The sequence below is a fragment of the Bos javanicus genome, chromosome 8, assembly GCF_032452875.1.
Source record: "Bos javanicus breed banteng chromosome 8, ARS-OSU_banteng_1.0, whole genome shotgun sequence".
Lineage (NCBI taxonomy): Eukaryota > Metazoa > Chordata > Mammalia > Artiodactyla > Bovidae > Bos > Bos javanicus.
The window spans coordinates 89392742-89411868 of NC_083875.1; the positions used below are offsets into that span (position 1 = coordinate 89392742).

Below are 19127 nucleotides of genomic sequence, written 5' to 3' on the forward strand. Positions count from 1 at the left end.
GGCTCAGATGGTAAAGAATCTGCCTGCAGTGCAGGAGACCCAGGTTCAATCCCTGGGTCGGGAAGACCTCCTGGAGAAGGGAATGGCTACCCACTCCAGTATTCTTGCCTGGAGAATCCCATTGACAGAGAAGCCTGGAGAGCTACAGTTCACGGGTCACAAAAGAGTCAGACACGACAGAGCGACTGACACTCACGGCCACTCTGAGCGTGGCTCTCCATTTCCCTAGCTGTGTTCATTTCTCGTAAATGTCGACGCGAGAGCAGTGACTGCCTCCTCACTTGTCTTACTCTGTTTATTAAAACTCTGTTTGCTCTCCTCTGACATTCACTGCGGCCTCGCTGGATTCACACACTGACATGTGTCGTCTCTGTGCTGGGGTTCACGTGTTGGGAACACAAGATGAGTTTTGGAGGCTGTGGCCTCTTGCCTAGTGAGGCTGGGAGGGCGACCAGAAGTGTCAGGCTAGTGCATCTTCCTGTGCATGGAGCTGGCAGAGAAGGTGCAGAGAAGCACTTCTGGCAAGTAGGGTGAGGGTGGGTGCTCGGAAGGAGGAGGAGGAGTTTGGACCAAGGCCCAGTGTACTCTGAGTTAGTCTGTGGACTCCCCCCAGCCCGCAAAACCACACACGGCCCATGATGTCACAATGCTGCTATGCAGATCTGTCCAGGATCTAACCTGGCCTCGTACCACTGCCTCTTCGAGAAGCTCGGGGAGATGCCTTGTCACCATTCCCTGTGAGCTAGAGAAGCACCCGGCCCTTGAAGGCTGCCCCCACCCCATGCCCCCTGCGCTTGTCTGCTTCACACCCACAGGGCAGGAAGTTTGTCTATGCCGGTTCCAACTCGGGCGTGGTGCAGGCCCCTGTGGCCTTCTGCGGGAAGCATGGCACCTGCGAGGACTGCGTGCTTGCCCGGGACCCCTACTGCGCCTGGAGCCCGGCCGTGGCCGCCTGTGTCGCCCTGCACCAGACTGACAGCCCCAGCAGGTACCGTGTGTGGCAAGCTGGTGCCCAGCCCAGCCCCACGGCCTGACGCGTGTGCACCCTGTAACTGTGCCCCGTTGTCTTTCAGGGGACTGATTCAGGAAATGAATGGGGACGCATCCACTTGCCCTGGTAAGTTGCCCGTCCCCGCCACCTCCCCTTTAGGGGCAGCCGGGTCTCCTAACCATTTCATGACGCTTTGCTGTTGTAGCATTTCGCACGTTTTGTTTTTCTTTCTTTACTCGGAACAGAGGTCGAGTATCTCGTGGCAGACCCCTGTGATGTTTCTTTGTCCCTTGTATTGCAAAACAGGATGCCGAAGCCATGCAGAGTGTGTTTACTGGAAGGCACTCTCATCCCAAACCATGACGTCCACTCTTGATATGCCTCTCTCTTCCGCTTAGCTTGGGGCCACACCTCTTGTGGGGCTTCCCAGGTGGCTCAGTGGATAAAGAATCCACCTGCAATGCAGGAGATGCAGGAGACATGGGTTTGATCCCCGAGTCGGGAAGATCCCCTGGAGGAGGGCATGGCAACCTACTCCAGTATTCTTGCCTGAGGAATCCCCTGGACAGAGGAGCCTGGCAGAGGAGCCTGGGGGTCACAAAGAGTCGGGCGCAACTGAGCAACTGAGCATACATGCATACACACTTCCTGTGAGCCGGAGGGAGGTGCTCAGGAGAGATTAGTTCCCGTTCCCATCCCACCCCTGCCAGGAGATCAGGCATGTTCCAGCTGAAGGCAGGTGTGCCCTGGGCTCCCATCCCTAACCTGACAGATGTCATCAGTTAAGACAGGTTTAGGAGGAGGGGGCAAGGCCCACTGAGCTGCTAGCAGAAGTTTGATACCTTTGACTTGGCGCCGCCACCAGAAGGCACAGCTGGCTGCTGTGCAGCCTGCCTGGCCTGGGAGTTCTCCCCGTCCCCCAGGGCTGCCACTGGGAGCTCATCTTTGCTTTTTGGTCACGCATGTCTTTATCTCCTTAGCTGTTCTGGAAGATTCCATGTTGCTCCACTGGGTGAAATTCTTGTGTCCTCTTGTACGTGTTGACCTATTTTTGAGAGAAGTATTGAGCAGGGTTGTTGATGCTGTGCACATTTATTTTAATGTTCCAGATAAAATTAAAGAAAGTTACCTGCAGCATTTTTTCAAGCATGGCGGCACAGCAGAACTCAAATGTTCCCAAAAGTCCAACCTGGCCCGGGTGGTATGGAAGTTCCAGAACGGCGTGCTCAAGGCCGAAAGCCCCAAGTACAGCTTGGTAGGCAGAAAGAACCTGCTCATCTTCAACCTGTCGGAAGGAGACAGCGGGGTGTATCAGTGCCTGTCGGAGGAGAAGGTCAAGAACAAGACGATCTTGCAGGTGGTGGCCAAGCATGTTCTGGAGGTCAAGACGGTCCAGCGAACCACAGTGGCCTCTACCTCTCCAGCCACACGGACAGAAGGCAGTCGGATCACCCCCAGAGTGTCAGTGGGGCCCACCCCAGTCTCCTTTCCTCAGACCCCAGCCGTGCAGGTCACCACGCTGGGTGCTGTTCCCCCACCATCCAGCCCCGTGGCACCCACTAGTACGTCCTGCGAACCAAAGATCGTCATCAACACGGTCCCGCAAGTCCACTCGGAGAAGACATTGTATCTAAAGTCCAGTGACAACCGCCTCCTCATGTTTCTCTTCCTCTTCTTCTTCGCCCTCTTCCTCTGCCTCGTCTCCTACAACTGCTATAAGGGCTACCTGCCCGGACAGTGCTTGAAATTCCGCTCAGCCATGCTCCTCGGGAAGAAGAAGCCCACGTCGGACTTCTCAGACTTTGAGCAGAGTGTGAAGGAGACGCTGGTGGAGCAGGGCAGCTTCTCCCAGCAGAATGGGGGACAGCCCAAGCCAGCCCTGGACACCGGCTACGAGACAGAGCAGGACACGATGGCCAGCCGGCTGCCCACTGACCGGGAGGACTCGCAGAAGATCGACGAGCTCCCGGTCAGGGACCGGCCGTTCGACGTCAAGTGCGAGCTGAAGTTCGCCGACTCGGATGCGGACGGGGACTGAGGCTCCGGCCGCCTGCAGGGTCTCTGTGTTGCCAGTTCAGTGCTCCATCCAGTGCTGCGTAGGTAGCCGTCGTCAGCAAACCTCAGCCTTCTGTGTCTTTTTTCTTGAGTCGCACTTGTGACTTGGTTTCTCTTTGTCCTTTTGGAAAACAGCAAGCATCGAGTCTGGCCTCCCTGGTCGGTGGCGCGTTTGGAGTCGTGCCCGCAGGCTCACCCGCGGCCGCTCTGCGGCGGAAAGATGGCCAGACTGCCACTGGTCTGAGAAGAAGGGCCATGAACGTCCCCTCCTCGTAGCAGCCACTGAAAGATAATTTAATTCCAGATTGGAAATGACGTTTTAGTTTATCAGATTGGTAACTTATCACCTGTTGTCCAGGTTGGCACGGACCTTTCCTTCCACGTCATTACTTTTTAGGATTTTGCTTTAATTATGTTGGCGTGTTGGGTCATTTTATTTTTTTAATTACTAAAGCAGATGTTTTAATATTTGGAAGATGTACATCTTCTGAATTTTGTTGTATATTAGGATAAAGGTATGGCTTACGTTGCTTAAGATTCTCAGGGATAAACTTACTTTTGCTAAATGCATTCTTTTCCGCTTTTAGAAATGTAGACAAAAATCATCTCTTGATCACACTTCTTTTTTTAATTATTCTTAAAATTTTGTTCCTTGAGGGAAGCATCATTTTCAGAGATTTTTCTTTCTGTACCTTTTTACTCTTGTCTTAACTCTTTCGAGGAGAAGGCTATGGAGGACCATTCCACGACACTGGGTAGAGTTTGGAGGGAGGGACGGGCCCCAGACTGCTATGGATGGAGCTGGGCTAGCCCAGAGCTGAGAGGACAAGCGTGTTACAATCTAATGCCCATGGCCACTGGTGAAAACCTCTTGTTCAGGCAGAATGTTCTCCAGGATGTCTTGGTCATCTATCTGAACATCTCCTTTTCCATTTTGCTTCCATCTCATGCTCTCTGCCTGCCCAGACTCTCTGGCCTAACTGAGCTGTCTACAACTGGAAAAGAGCTGGGTGGCCAGGGGGCAGCCAGGCCAGTGACCACAGCCCCCCAGCCCCCACATGCTGCTGCCGCAGACCTGCCAAGCCTGGCGCCGTCTGTCAAGGTGCAAGTGGGCCGCATGGTCCTATCATCACCGACGTCACACTCCACCTCCTGCTTTCCAGACGCCCACAAGAGGAGGCTTTCTTTCCGTGGCAAAGAGCAATAAACTCTGAGCGTGTGTGCCTGTGTGGCCGATGTCATCTTCCAGCATGATAGGATTTGACCGTTCTGGTGTAAACATTTGTGTTTTATAAGATTTACTTTGTTTTTATTTTTCTACTTTGAATTGTATACATTTGGAAAGTAACCGAATAAACAGAAGCTTATATCCTTGATGCGGGGACGTGGTTCTCTGCGGCTCCTCTGCTGCCTCCCCACGTGGCCTGGGCCCCTTTTCTCTTCTGTGCTTCATTCTCCTTCCCTGGCATGCGGTGCACTCCTGATGACTTCTCCTCAGAGCCCTCTCTCTTTTCTGTCCTCTGTCTCGCAGCCTCATCTCCTCTGCCCTTCCCTCCTCCGGGGTCCTCCTCCCTGTCCTGTCTGGGCCCCGACTCATCTTCCTCTCCCCGAAGCCCCTGGCCGGCCTCGGGCCCAGGGCCTGACCGCCGCCTGCAGGTCACCTTGCTGCCGCCCTTCCTCAGCGACCAGGCCCAGCACGTGCATGCCCTGGGGACCTTCCATCTCTTCTGCCAGGCCACAGGTGAGCAGGGCACCTGTCCAGGTGGGGGTGGGGGGGACTTCCTCCAGGAGCACTGCCTTCCTTACTGCACCCCTCCGGTAATCTCCAGCGACACTTAACCGTGACCCCGGAGCTGTTCCTGTGGACCGTAGGGTTCAACCAGTGTTTTCCATGAACGGCCAAACTCTAGGGCTTCACAAGCCATGGTTTCTGTCACAACTACTCAGCTCTTCTTTTGTAACCTGAAAGCTGCCGATGGGTGGGCATGGCCACACACCCAAATTTATTTACAAACTTGAGCTGAAGCTTGCCAGTTACTAGTGTATAATGTTACTTCTGTGTTGGCTAACAATTTGGGTTTCATAGACGTGGCATCTGGAGATTTAAAAACTGAACTTTAGAGCCTCCAGATTGGGAACTGTTTGAACAATTTGCTTCGAGATGTTTAAACGCAGAACAGGTGTCAAGTCTAGTGTGCTCTGAGCTACAGGCGGTGTTGGCTCGGTGCTGGACAACACCGAGATGGGGTGTCAGCCACGCCTCCGGGCCGAGTGTGTCCCCTGGGGGCTCTGGGCAGTGCTTGGTGGTCAGGTCTCCCCGCTGCCATCTTCTGACTCATTAGTAGCTACAGAGAAAACACACAGCATACTCCAGGCCTGCTCAAGAATAAACTCAGGAGGAAAAGCAAACCTCATTTTTTTTTCACTGTTTGGAGAATTTAAGCAAGCTGTGGGAAGTGTTAAGCTGCTGCCCACTTCCCTATGGGTTGGCTTACGAGCCTTCAAGTGACTGTGTCCACTGTGACCCTGCACTTGTAGCCGCTGGGGGCTCCGCGCAGGCCCTAGGCAGTGGACAGGGATGCTGTCCACGAAGGAGATGCTTGCAAACAGACCTGAGAGGGATGGGTCCGTATGGCCCCCAGGTCACCTGAGTGCTGCTCTCAGCCCTGACTCCTCAGGCAGGTGCTGGGGAACTGCTTCAGCCCTCCCTGACCCGGGCCGCAGTGGCAGCATCCTCCACAGCCACGCTGGGGAACCTCCTTGGCGGTGGGTGCTGGTGTCTCCAGGCTCCGTGCTGACAGACGCAGGCCTCAGGATCCCCACAGATGGCCTGTGAGGCCCCACCCCTCAATGGAGCAGTTACGCTCAGTCTCCGCTCAGGGACCTCTCCTTCCTGAGGGCGACCTGCTGGTGAGGGGTGGAGTGGACGAGAGCGCCTCTCCTCTGTCTGAGGCTGTGCTTGGGCCCTGTCCCCAGGCTTTTCCTGCTGCAGGTGGCTGGGTTGGGTACCTCCCATGATACATCCAGATCTAGGCAGGTGTTGCCCTTTTCTCCTAAATCTAGCCCACAAGCCCACGCTGGTTCCCGGTACAGTGCAGGTGTTCAAGTGCACGGTGTTTAAAAAGGCAGCAGCCCTGGACAGCTCCTGCCCCAAGTGGTGGCAGGCACAGGAACTCAAGCAGCCAGTGCAGGCTGTGGCTCTGCACAGGTGTCAGCTCCTGCCTCCACCTGCGGGCACCTCCCTGTCCAGGCTGCTCCCACCTGGCCTTGGCCTGGGTGTCACTGCGGAGCTGGGCTTTCCAAACCATCCCACGGTGGCTGGAGTGCTGGCCCAGCTAAGGCCAGGTCAGCTTCTCACAGTGGGCACAGCCTTACAGCTGAGTGACTGTGAGGGGCTTCTCGGCTCACTATCTTCTCTGCATCTCCAGATTATGCTGGTGGAATGTGTGTGTGCTTGGGCATCTGTATGTCGATATGTGTATGTGTACATAGGTCCATGTGTGTGCTTTCTGTACTGACATATCTCTGTGTGCACACGTGTGCCTGTATGTCTGTGTGTTCTTGCATGAACATGTATGCAGACACCTGTGGATGCGTATGTGTTTCTGTTTGGTGCAGAGCACTCTGCACAACTGTGCCTTGTGGCCGTGCTTCTATTCAAAGGCCTTGAGGTTTGAGTGTGGGGAAGATGAATTCTGGGTTTGGGGGTGGTTCTCCTACCTGCTGGCTGTCTTCTGTTTGAAAGTTGGGAGTTAGGAAAATACCGATAAATGGAGAAAAGAGGTTCTGAGCTGGAGAAATCCCGAAGGCGTGTAGTCATGTTCCGCTTATCTGAAAAAAATCCATGCTCTTGTGGCAAAATTAGAACAGATAAGCAAAGAGATCTTCCACTGTGTGCATGTGAGCACATTTCATTTCATTTTGCCTGTAAATACAGATTAAGATACGGGACATCTCGGAGGTGTGGCAAGTTCAGATTCAGACCCATTGCAATACAGCAACTATTGTAATAAAGTGAGTTGCATGAATTTTTTCCTTTTCCAGTACATTTAAAAGTTACATTTACACTATACTATAGTCTATTAAGAATGGAGTAAGCATTATGTACCTTAATTTAAAAATGCTAATGGTCATCTGAGCCTTCAGCAAGCTGAGACACTTACATCAAAGATCATCAGTCGTAGTCACCATACAATTATTATATTAATGATAATGAAAAAGTTTATAAAGTGAAGTGAGAATTACCAAAGTGTGATACACAGACAGGAAGTGAGCAAATGCTGTTGGAAAAAATGGCACCAATCAACTTGCTCAATGCAGGGTTGCCACACACCTTTGATTTGTAAAAAACAGTCTCTGCAAAGTGCGATATAGCAAAGCACAGTCAAACGAGGCAAGCTTGTGCAGATCACAGTGATTGGTGATGTGTCTGTATGCATGTCTGTGCAAATCATGTGCTTGCACATGCACATATATACACACAGAAAGTTTTGCTGACGTTTAGTCACTCAGTTGTGTCCAACTCTGCCTCCCCGTGGACTGTAGCCCACCAGGCTTCTCTGTCCATGGGATTCTCGTGGACTCTGGAGAGCTTCCCAGGTGAATCAGTGGTAAAGAATCCGCCTGCCAATGAAGGAGACAATGGGTTTGATCCCTGGGTCAGGAAGATCCTCTGGAGGAGGGCATGGCAACCCACTCCAGTATTCTTGCCTGGAGAATCCCCATAGACAGAGAAGACTGGCAGGTTACAGCCCATAGGGTCCCAAAGAGTCCCAAAGACATGACTGAGTGACTGAGCACACACACACATGCGGACTCTGAGCCACGCAGGGGAATCCGGAGTGAGCGTCCTTGGTGTGTACTCAGAGCTTCTGGGTGCTCAGAGACCAGAACAGCACCACTATGAGGGCACCTGGCCGTCCAGTAGCTTGCAGGACTCGGCGTGAGTATGGGAGGTGAGCTGGCCCCAGAGTCAGAGTTGAGCATAGGGAGGGGGATGCCTGGAGCTGCACAGGACATGGCCTGTTGACTTGGGGTGATCTTACACCCCTCTCCAGCTGGGGACTCTCAGGCCCTTCACCTCTAGGATGGGTCGGCTTCCCTCAAGAAGGGGCCATTGTTCAGAGGAGTTCTGGTTTTGTCCCACAGTGGAGTATACTGGAGAACAAATGGCAACCCACTCCAGTATTCTTGCTGGGAAAACCCCATGGACAGAGAAGCTTGGCGGGTTACAGTCCATGGGGTTGCAAAGAGTTGGACACGACTGAGCAACTAAAACATACCCACAGTCAACCGTGCCTAGCGGTTTCTTTGGACAGGGTGGGGTCAGGGTGGAGCCAACAGTCCCACAAACCTGAAGTGGGGGCTGGGACCCGAGACTGCCGGTGGCCCCAGCCCACAGTGGCTATGAGGGATGGGCCCAGCACCCCAAATTTCTGGGTAGCAGGCCCTTGGGAGACAGGGCAGGTGGGTTTGGCTTGCTGCCCCAGGTCCCCACTGACATCATGTGTTGGCCCTGCTGACCAGTTTTAACTGTTCCTTTCCCTCTCTCTTTAATCTCTTCTGCATTCAGAATGAGTTGGATAGTTTTTTTAAAAAGAATAAATGGAACGTAAGTATTTTAACATTTTTAATACTTGACACGGTTACATCCCCATTTAGAGAACATTTAATGGTGCTTCATGCTATACTCACTGTAAAGGTGCATGTGGGAGTGATTTTCATGTTGTTTGTGTCCCAATGACTGTGGGTCTAAGGAGAATTTGGCTCCTGAGAGGTCCTGGCCTGTATGGTTCAGGGGGACGAATTGTCCCCAGCTCAGGCCACCTGGGGTCTTTGTCTCAGCATCAGTCAGGAGAACCTATCCGAGGTTCCTGTGACCCACGTTTGGGGCTCCTGTCCTGGGGACTCAGTGCGTGTCACCACTGGGCAGGGCCAAGAGATGAGAACCGACCTCACTGTGTGTTCTGAGAAGTCTTTGCATTTTGATCAGTCATGGCTCATGAGTATCACCTTAAGAGTTAGACTGCACGAAGTTGCCCACCAGCAGGGGAATGACTAAATGAAGCATGGTCTCACCAAGTGCCTTCAGTTAAAGGGAGGCAGGCACCCAGCAGATGTCACAGACACGGGTGTGTGTACCTGTACGTGTGGATCTGCATATATGTATAAGTATGCATATCTGAAAATAAAAGTATAGAGTTATCTGTGGGTAGGGTACAAAATGTTCTGTATACAAAAATGTATATTGTACCAAATTATGGTTTCCCGGCTGGCTCAGTGGTTAAGAAGCCGCCTGCCAATGCAGGAGATACAAGAGACGCAGGCTTGATCCCTGGGTCAGGAAGATCTCCTGGAGAAGGACATGGCAACCCACTCCAGTATTCTTGGCCTGGAGAATCCCATGGACAGAATAGCCTGGCGGGCTACAGTCCATGGGGTCGCAAAGTGTCAGACACGACTGAGCACACATACAATGGTGACAGAACAAAACACCAACAATCCCACACAGAAAACAAGTGAACAGACCCCACGGTCCCCATGGGACCAGTACCGCAGGGAGCTGCCGTGTGAATCGCTGCTGAACACCTTTCAGAACTCCCTCCAGAGCCTGTGGCTCGTGTCTTTCTTCCACATAGCACTCTGTTTTATTGTAGAAGCAATATTAGCTTGTTGTAGTGAACTTGAAACTTCAGGGAAGTATAAAGAGCAGAATCAAATCACATCTTTGAGGATCCTGAACGTGGTGGGCCAAAGGTGAATAGGCCCTGGGAGGGTCACACGGGGACCTGACTCACTAGGAGTCCATCAAAGGTCTAATTTTCTCTCTCCCCTTGTAAAAAGCCCAGCATGTGACAGAGAAACGTCTCAGCCAGCCGCATGCACCAGCCGCCAGCGTGCACATACGCCGCCAGCGTGCACACACACCCCCACTCACACGCACACCCAGATGCCTGTTGTTTTCGGGCAGGTTTTTTAATCCTTCAGCTCTGTCGTTGGGTTTTCCTGCTCTGTGAACTCCAGCCACAGATAGATGTAGTCCTGGTACTCCTGACCATCCTGTGTGAAATGTTTTATTATGTCCTTCCCAGGTTGGTGGGCACCTCAGATGGAATTGAGCTCTTGAAAGCTGATTCTCAGGCAGGACTGTGATCAGGCAGGGCTGCTCTGGTCTAGGCCAGACTCTGACCTGCCTGCCCAGGGTGGTACAGTCGACATGGAATAGCAGGCATTTGTCAGGTAGCTAGGTCCCTGGGCAAGGAGGCCAGAAAGGCCTCCTGGTCCACACGGTTGGGGTGCTCGGCTGGCACAGGCAGTGGGGGGGAATGGCCTCAGCACAGCCCCCTGCTCCGTTACTGGGAGTAGCAGGAACAGAGGCCATGGGTTTCCCCCAGAGCCCTCAGGGAGCAGGGCCTGCCTCCCTCTCCTACCCGGCTCTGAGCCTCTCAGGTGCCTGGGGTAGGCAGCAGCTGCTGCTGTCTAACACCTGGCCTGTCCTGTGCTCTGTCGCAACTCAGCTCAGCCACAGGGTCTGCACACACCCCAGGAAGGAGCCTGGGTGCTGACTGGGTGTTTCAGTCGGAACTTGTCCTGCCTTTGGCCTACATTAGAGTGGAAGCCAGTGTCTTATCAGATGTTGGGGAGATGCCCTGGCTTGTTCTTTAGTAGGAATGGGAGGTGGGCCTGACTCAGCACAGCCCTTGGGGCCCAGGGTGAAGCCTGAAAGCCTGGGCTCACCCAGCCGCACGTTATACAGGGGAACAGGGGGCCCCATCCAGGAGGCGCCGTGCTGAGTAAGGCTGATTCCAGCCTTGGGGCCAGAGCCCAGTTTTGCCCCAGGCCCTCCACACACTGGTCTCCAAGGCCCACACCCCTCGGCCTCTCTGTAATGAGCATGGGATCTGGGGGTGGTGGTGCATGGAACCCTAGCATGCTTCAGGAAGGGGGCTTCGGCCTGGGCCCTTCTCCACCTCCAGTCCGTTTTCCTCCAAGTCCTTATTCTGTAAGACAGGCTGTCAGCCCTTCTCAGCACCCTGGTGCTCCTAGGAGCTCCTGGTGACAGTCCCACCCCTGGTCATAGGCCCAGCCAGGCCCCAAGGGGCAGGCAGCTCTGACCTCCCGATGCCCCAGGGAGAGGGAGCAGGCTTGCAGGGGCAGAGCTTTAAGCCAAAGGTGGGGGCAGCAGGGCCAGGTGGGCACATGAGTTTCCCGGGCCCAGACCGTCTGTGCAGAACAGACACCCTCTCCAGAGCACAGCCGCCAGGCATGTCACAGGGGTGCACAGCCCAGCAAGAAAGGAAAAAGAGGTTCACTCCGATGGCCCTGTGTGCATGTCCTGGGGACACCGCCATGCAAGGGCGCCCGAGCAAGATCAAGGAGCAGGGAGCTACAGGGCACGAGGTGGTGAAGTGTTTGTACCCCTTTGCTCCCTGGGGACCACAGTGGGGAACCACCTCCAGGGAAAGGACAGAGACTTAGGAGAAAGCTGTCCTGTCACTTTGGGACCAGCTGGGACAAGGCCCCTAATCTGGGAAGCCCCCACCCCCTGCCTCCCATATCAGAGTAGTTCCCATGACCCCTGGTGGGGGTCCCAGGGGTGAAGATGGTCTGTGTATCCCCAGGTCCTGCAGATGTTCACTTCCTCTGGGAGAAGAACGGGCGCGAGCTGGAGGTGTGTGTGCCCACGCAGACCCACGCACTGCCCGATGGCAGGGCCCTCGTGCTCAGCTGGCTGCGAGATGCGCTCCGGGAGAGCGCCGAGTACCGCTGCTCTGCGCTCTCCCGGGCCGGGAACAAGACCTCCAAGGCGCGCGTCACCGTGACCAGGCTCGGTGAGTGGGCTTCGCTGTTTGCCCTTGTCCCTTTAGCAGCAAGCAAGCTTGCATGAGGACACTTCAGTCTGGGGATTACCTATCGGCTTTCACGAAGACAGAAAGTTACTTTTTCACTGTCTTATCTCCCAACGGCATGCCTGTGTGTGCCTACCTGCATGCAATCACACCTGTGCCCATGAGCAGACATGCACGCATGCTGGCTGCCAATCTCGTCCTCCCAATATTAGACTCTGTTACATTATAAGGATGGCCAACTCTGTATGGCCAGATAACAACTCTGTTATGACTTCCCCTTCTGTACTTCTGTTTCCCACATAACCAACCACTGTGCTGATCCCTGTTTGCTTGGTTTATTGTTGTTTATCTTGTTCAGTTGCTAAGTTGGATCTGACTCTTTATGACCCCATGGACTGCAGCATGCTAGGCTCCCTGCTCCTTCAGTATTTCTGAAGTTTGCTCAGATTCATGTTCAGTGAGTCAGTGATCTAAAACATCTCACCCTCTGCTGCCCCTTTCTCCTTTTGCCTTCAATCTTTTCCAGCATCAGGGTCTTTTCCAATGATTCAGCTCCTCTCATCAGGTGGCCAAAGTATTGGAGCTTTAACCTCAGCATCAGTCCTTCCAATGAGTATTCAGGACTGATTTCCTTTAGGATTGACTAGTTTCATCTCCTTGCTGTCCAAAGACTCTCACGAGTCTTCTCCAGCACCACAGTTCAAAAGCATCAATTCTTTGCTCAGTTTTATGGTCCAACTCTCATATCCATATATGACTACTGGAAAAACCATAGCTTTAACTATACAGACCTTTGTCAGCAAGGGATGGTTCTGCTTTATAATATGCGATCTAGATTTGTCATAGCTTTTCTTCCAAGGAGCGTCTTTTAATTTCATGGCTGCAGTCATCATCCATTGGTTTTGGAGCCCCAAGAAAATAAAACCTGTCACTGCTTCTGCTTTTTCCCCATCTGTTTGCCAGAAATGATGGGACCAGATGCCATGATCTTAAGTTTTTTAAATATTGAGTTTTAAGCCAGCTTTTTCACTCTCCTCTTTCACCTTCAAGAAGCTCTTTAGTTCCTCTTCTTTCTGCCCTTAGGATGGTATCATCTGTATATCTGAGGTAACTGATATTTCTCCTGGCAATCTTGATTCCAGCTTGTGATTCATGCAGCCCAGCATTTCATGTGATGAACTCTGCAATGTGAAGTTGCTCAGTTGTGCCCGACTCTTTGTGACCCCATGGACTGTAGCCCCCCAGGCTCCTCTGTTCATGGGATTTTCCAGGCAAGAATTTCCTGACCCAGGGATCAAACTCGGGTCTCCTGCATTGCAGGCAGACTGTTTTACTGTCTGAGCCACCAGGGAATCCCAAATGAAAGTGAAAGTCGCTCAATCCTGTCCAACTCTGCGACCCCATGGACTATAGTCCATGGAGTTCTTCAGGCCAGAATAGTGGAATGGGTAGCTTTTCCCCTTCTCCAGCAGATCTTCCCAACTTAGGAATCAAACCGGGGTCTCCTGCATTGCAGGCAGATTATTTACCAACTGAGCTATCAGGGTATTCTGCAAAGAAGTTAAATAAGCAAGGTGACAATACAGCCTTGACATACTCCTTTCCTGGTTTTGAACCAGTCCATTTTTCTTGGTTGTTGTTTTGCTTGGTTCATACTTGTCATTACTGCCACCCAGACTCTGCAGTGAAATCCCTGATTAGCACAGACACACTGGGTCCCCCTGCTGTCAGCTCCCCAGACCCTCTGCACCAGGAGCCATGTGCCTTTAGCCCTTCCTGCTGAGGCTGGAGAGTCCCTTCCCCTGGCATTGGGTCTCATGACTTGTTTCTGGTGTTCCTTTGACTTTCTCCATTTTTCTCTTAAGTGTTTCTTCTGGCACACCCAGAGTGTCTGGGGGAAGACAGCATTTTGAGAGCCTATGTCTTTTCTCCATCTTCACACTAGAGTCCAGCGGGGTGGACAATTCTGATGTGAAAATCATTCCCTAGTGTGTGATGCTGGCTCTGTCTTCTGCTCCTGAGGGTCTCCCTGTGACCCCATGTGACCATCATCTTGCTGAGCACTGTCTCAATCAGTGCCTGGCTAGACCCCTTACACATGGTAGCCTCTGCCCTTCAACTGTCGTAAGTATTCAGCACTTAGCTTCCTCATTTCCTGTCTCCATGAAACTGCTCTCCTACATCCTGGGCTACTTGGCCTGGCCTCTGTCCATCTTCTCTATCCTGTCACCTCTACTTGTTAGCTTTCCTCAACTTTCTCTTTCTCACCTGCTGAATTTTTGTCCCACTGTCACACTTAACACCACTCAGAGGTTTTCATTCTGTTGTCATGACTGCATTCTCTTCTCGTCTCATGGATGTAGTATCTTCTCCCCTTTCTAAAGTTATTGAGAGGATTTTCCAGTTCTTTTCCCTCTCAGCTGTCCCTTTTTTGATGGTTCTGTTTCCCTCTGATGTCTTGGGACCCTTGATAATCATCTACCCAAGATGTGGCCTTTGGATGGGCAGCATCTGTCTACCTGGGACCTCCTTAGAAATGCAGAGCCCCTCCCAAGTCCTGGGGGCATCTCAAGTTCTCCAGGCAGTTCCTACGTGCCCTAGGGAGTCGGTCTGCCTTGCACCCCTCCACTGTCACATGGAGGGGCTCCAGCTAAGCCCACATGGCTCAGGTTGGGTTATCAGTGAGGACACCGGTTGGCAAGAGGCTGGGGCCTCATCATCTAGTCCGTAAGCCCAGCATCTGATTTGCCTTCAGTGCAGGTACTGCCCAGGCCCCCAGGCCCGAGTTCTCCAAGACCACCAGTCTTCAGGAGCAGACGGAGGGCAGCATCCTGGCTGTGCAAAGTGGTTAGGGCCTGGGGGCTGTGCAGGAGTGCACAGCCTGTAAGCAGCCTGCAAGCCTGCCCTCTCTCAGCCCCCAAGGTCCCGACCACCTCCCCACTGCCGCTGGCCTTGGACCCTGCACGCTTGTCAGCGTTCTACCGAGGCTGTTTCCACTGGCCCCTCTGTTTCTCAACTCCCAGCTTTTCAGCTTCCTCTCCTGTTCTTCATCCATTTTCAAGATGGAGTTTATATGTAAATGTGCATATTTTAAAAGGTCCTTTGTCCTTTGAGTGGGAATTACCAGGGAAAAGGAAATGACAGGTACTCTCTCCCACCTAGAACTTCCATTCCTTTAATTTCTGTAAAATGCCCTTGGCTGTTGCTGTCAAGATAAAATGAATAATCTTGTGAGGGGTTGAGATGGTTACACAGCATCACTGGCTCAATGGACATGAATTTGAGAAAACTCTGGGAGACAGTGGAGGACCAAGAAGCCTGGCGTGAAAGTCATGAGGTTGTGACGTCGGCCATGACTTAGCAACTGAGAACAAGTGCCTTACCAATTGTGACCTTGTATCCATAAGTCCAGTGATCACACACACGCAAGGAGGTGTGGACTGAGTGCCAGGTAATGTAACAGGATGCCAGCCCTAGTGACCAAGCTGGTTTCCGAATGTTGGCAACCAATCCCCCTCGAGGGAGGGGGCAGCAGCCCCAGCCTGCCAGGATGAGTGCAGTGCCCTATGAGGTGTGGGGAGTTAGCCCCTCTCCTGGCGGCACCAAAGGTGCCAGTGAGGTGGGGGACAAGGCCAGTGTGGCCTTGGGGAGCAGCTGCCATGAGAGCTGGTGGGCCTGGGAACAGCAGGCAGGGAACATGACTGGGGAAGCCCCCACAGCCAGGAAGTGAAGGAAAGCCCAAGGAGTAAACAAGACTTCCCTGGTGGCTTAGATAGTAAAGCGTCTGCCTACAATGTGGGAGACTCGGGTTCAATCCCTGGGTCAGGAAGATCTCCTGGAGAAGGAAATGGCAACCCACTCCAGTGTTCTTGCCTGGAAAACCCCATAGACGGTGGAACCTGGTAGGCTGCAGTCCATGGGGTCGCAGAGTTGGACATGACTGAGCAGCTTCACTTTCACAAGCCCACTCGGCTCAGCCCAGCAGAGAGGTGTCACTCAGCTAGCAGCACGGCCTCTGTGGCTGGAGGGGGGCCCCCACCCCGGGGGCCATGAAGCCCTGGAAGCTGAGATCTGGAGCACCCCCTCTATCTTGCAGAGGCGACCCAGCAGGAGAGGTGGACCAGAGAGCTCGCCAGCTGGAGGGCCGTGGTTGGGGAGCACGACCGCATGATGCAGAGCTGGAGAAAGGCGTGGGTACGTGGCTGGGCATGAGGCAGGGCAGGGGTCTGGGATGACAGCTGTCCCTCTTGGGGGCCTATCCTGCCAGAGGGCCCCATGTGCTTCCTCCTGGCCCACAAAGCAGTTGTGCTTTCTGAAACCCACACCCCTTCTACCTGTCCCCTTCCAGCCTGGGGGGAGGGAGAGGGGGCTCTTACAGGAAACCAAAGTTAGGTGGGGCCAGATGCTTCCAGCAAGAAGCCTCCCACGGTCACCCTGACCCCTAGCCCAGAGCTTAGTAGGCCCAGGCTTCCCTCCTGCAGGACCCTGGACCCCCCAGGAAGCACATGGGAAGCAGGTTCCAGGCTTTTCTGTTATACCAAGAACTGAAGTCCATGGTGTTCTTTCAGGAAAGCTGTAACCAAGACGCATTCTAGCCACAGGAAGCTGTGCTGACCAGGCTGACCGTGCTGCCACCCGACACGCAGCCCCGGAGGCCTCAGGGCAGTGAGCTCCCTGTCTGCTGGACACAGCTCTTCGGGTTGCACAGCCGAGAACACGGAACCCTGAGGGGGCCTGCGGCAGTAGCCAGAACGTGTTTTAATTAGGTACTTAGATGGGACAGAATGGCCTGTCTGGCAGGAGCAGGAAACCGGGGTTAACAGGCTACAGACAGGAACTCTGGTTAAGACAGCAGTGTGCGTGACGGGTCCTTTTCCAGAAGCACTGTTGTTACACTCCACAGGTCTGAGTTACTTTCATGTCATGCAGTGGGTTGTCCTTCACACAGCCGAGTGTTAGCTCAGCTCTCGTGACTGCTGGTTTTACTGCTCTGGAGCCCCCTTCACACTCAGCTGCTCATCTCTAGGAGACAAGGCAGGAAGGACAAGGCTCCAGATGACCAGAATTTGCCTTAAACCTTGAGTGCTGAGGTCCACACTCAGGCGCTAACTTGGATGGGAGACTTTGTGTTATTACTCACTAATGTCAGAGCCTGCTTCCTAAAGCTCCAAGTGTGCACCCGTCCACTCGCAGCCATGGCCCAGGTGTTGAGCGTGTCTGATGGAAAAGCCAGCAGGTCTGCGTCTCCTGGGTCCCGGTCACCCTGCTCACAGCAGTACGGGTCTAATTAGGCTACTCTGTCCACATGGTATGGGGTCCCCAAGTTACTCACACTGCACCTGGAGACTGCCGTGTGTAAATGTGGCGGCCGAGGCTGCTCAGTCTGGAACCTTATAGGCACTGTTTGCAGAATGACTGCTTTTAGTGGAATGCTCACCTATCACAAAACTAAAATCTCTGTTAAATTAAGTGGTACTTCTCATGACCCTAGCAAATGGACATCTCCTCAGCCTCATGACCACAGCCTGTTTCCAGACCCCTTGTTCTGAAGCTGGGTGCCTTTGTTCAAGAGCAGCACACGTTTCCAGCCAGTCACCTCCAGGATCCGTCGTGAACAAGGCTTCTGAGGACGGCTGGTTTGGGGGTCAGAGTCATCCTAGTTGCCACCGAGCTGCCAGTCCGCCTTGTCAGCAGAAGCTGAGCTGGATCACAGATCACCCACGATGCACTGTGACAAGATTTTTGGCACAACATCCATCCGCTCTCGCTGTGGGTCTCACATGGGGTGGATGCTCTGCTCTATGGGCAGGGCCTTCTCCTTGGTGCTAGGATCAGAACAGACGCTTGCAGTTATTGTAATATCAGCATGCAGGGTTCTGGTGGGAAAGGTAGTTATGAGTTCTGATTCTCTGAACCGTGGGGAAAAAAATAAAAGAGTTCCACTGAAATGTTTGCTCCATGAAGAGTGTCTGTACTCGGGAAGCCTGCCTGCTTCCCGTGGTGCCATCAGCATAGAGTAGGTCACTGTGTCACCTGCGGCAGTGGCCTCTGCCAAGAAAGTGACACCATGCCCTGGCTGCCAGGGGAACCCAGCGTTAAGTCACACGAGAAGCAAACCCTCTCAGCAGCTTAATGTGATGTTAAAAACCACCTACTTTGTTCAGCTAATCTGACCACCACAGACCCAAAGGCCTCAGGGATCTAGACAGACAACCTGCATCTCTAGCAGAGACTTTTTAATGTGGGGTTTTTTTTTTTTTTTTTTTATGTATCAGTTTTATAGTTCTAGACTGCTGAATACAGCTGACAAGTTAACTTTCTGCCTGTAAGTTCATTATGGAACCTTTACTCTCAAATAATCTATTTTCAAACCTACCACAGTTGACGGGGACAGTGGGGCGGGGACCCTCCCTGCTGCTGTTCCTTCTGGTGGCCCTGAGGGAGAAACCTGTGACCGGATGGAGGGCTTGCTGGAGCAGATCGCATGTTCCTCATTGAAACAGCTCAGAAAGTGTATGGGAGCTAGGTACTCACTGGGAACAACAGATGAAAAGACAGACTGGTGCTTTACACAGACAACCTCCACCTCGCCGCCAGCCCTGGCCACAGCAGGCTCTTTCCAACTCACTGTGCTGTGCTCCAATCACTCGGTCATGTCCAACTCTTTTTGACCCCATGGCCTGTGGGCCACCAGGCTCCTCTGTCCATGGGATTTTTCATACAAGATTAGTAGAGTAGGGTGCCATTTCCTCCTCCTGGGGAACTTACCAACCCAGGGATTGAGTCCGTGTCTCCTCCATCTCTTGCATTACAAGTACATTCTTTACCACTACGGTAAAGAATGCGGGACGCCCTTCCAACTCATTACTTCACATTATTTTGCTTCCCACAGGCCACTCACTCACGACAGTACATCTGCCATGACTGAATTCAACTAACAGCACTTGCAAAGCCCACAAGACACCTTGCTTGTGTGACAAATGCAAAGCAGTGAAAGTCTGATCCTGCCATTTCTCACGTGACCAGTTCACCAGCAGGCTGGACCAAGGTGGGTCCAGCAACAGGATCTCTAAGGGCTGGAGACTTCACAATCACCACCTTCGAGATCCAAGAGATAGGAGCGCAGCAAACCTCTTCCTGCTCGGTCCCCCTCAGTTTAAAGAAGAATGCCCCCCAAATACAGATCAGGATGTAGGAAGCGCTGATTAGACCAAGGTGACCAGAGTCTCCAG

General features: G+C 53.0%; 1 protein-coding gene across 10 annotated transcripts in view; it reads left to right on the forward strand.

The window, feature by feature from the left end:
* Positions 1 to 17843, forward strand: part of SEMA4D (semaphorin 4D) — a 127214-nt gene extending 109371 nt beyond the window's left edge. For 6 of the 10 annotated variants that reach the window (XM_061426298.1, XM_061426297.1, XM_061426301.1 and 3 more), the window contains 3 exons: positions 816 to 988; positions 1074 to 1117; positions 2101 to 4422. In XM_061426298.1, the coding sequence (XP_061282282.1) occupies positions 816 to 988; positions 1074 to 1117; positions 2101 to 3029 (1146 nt within the window). In that variant the 3' untranslated portion in view covers positions 3030 to 4422. Of the gene's footprint in view, positions 1 to 815; positions 989 to 1073; positions 1118 to 2100; positions 4423 to 4577; positions 4788 to 11667; positions 11878 to 15991; positions 16090 to 16463 lie in introns of those variants that run through there. The other 4 variants (XM_061426305.1, XM_061426304.1, XM_061426307.1 and 1 more) reach the window with 1 other exon arrangement.
* Positions 17844 to 19127: the final 1284 nt, after the last annotated feature.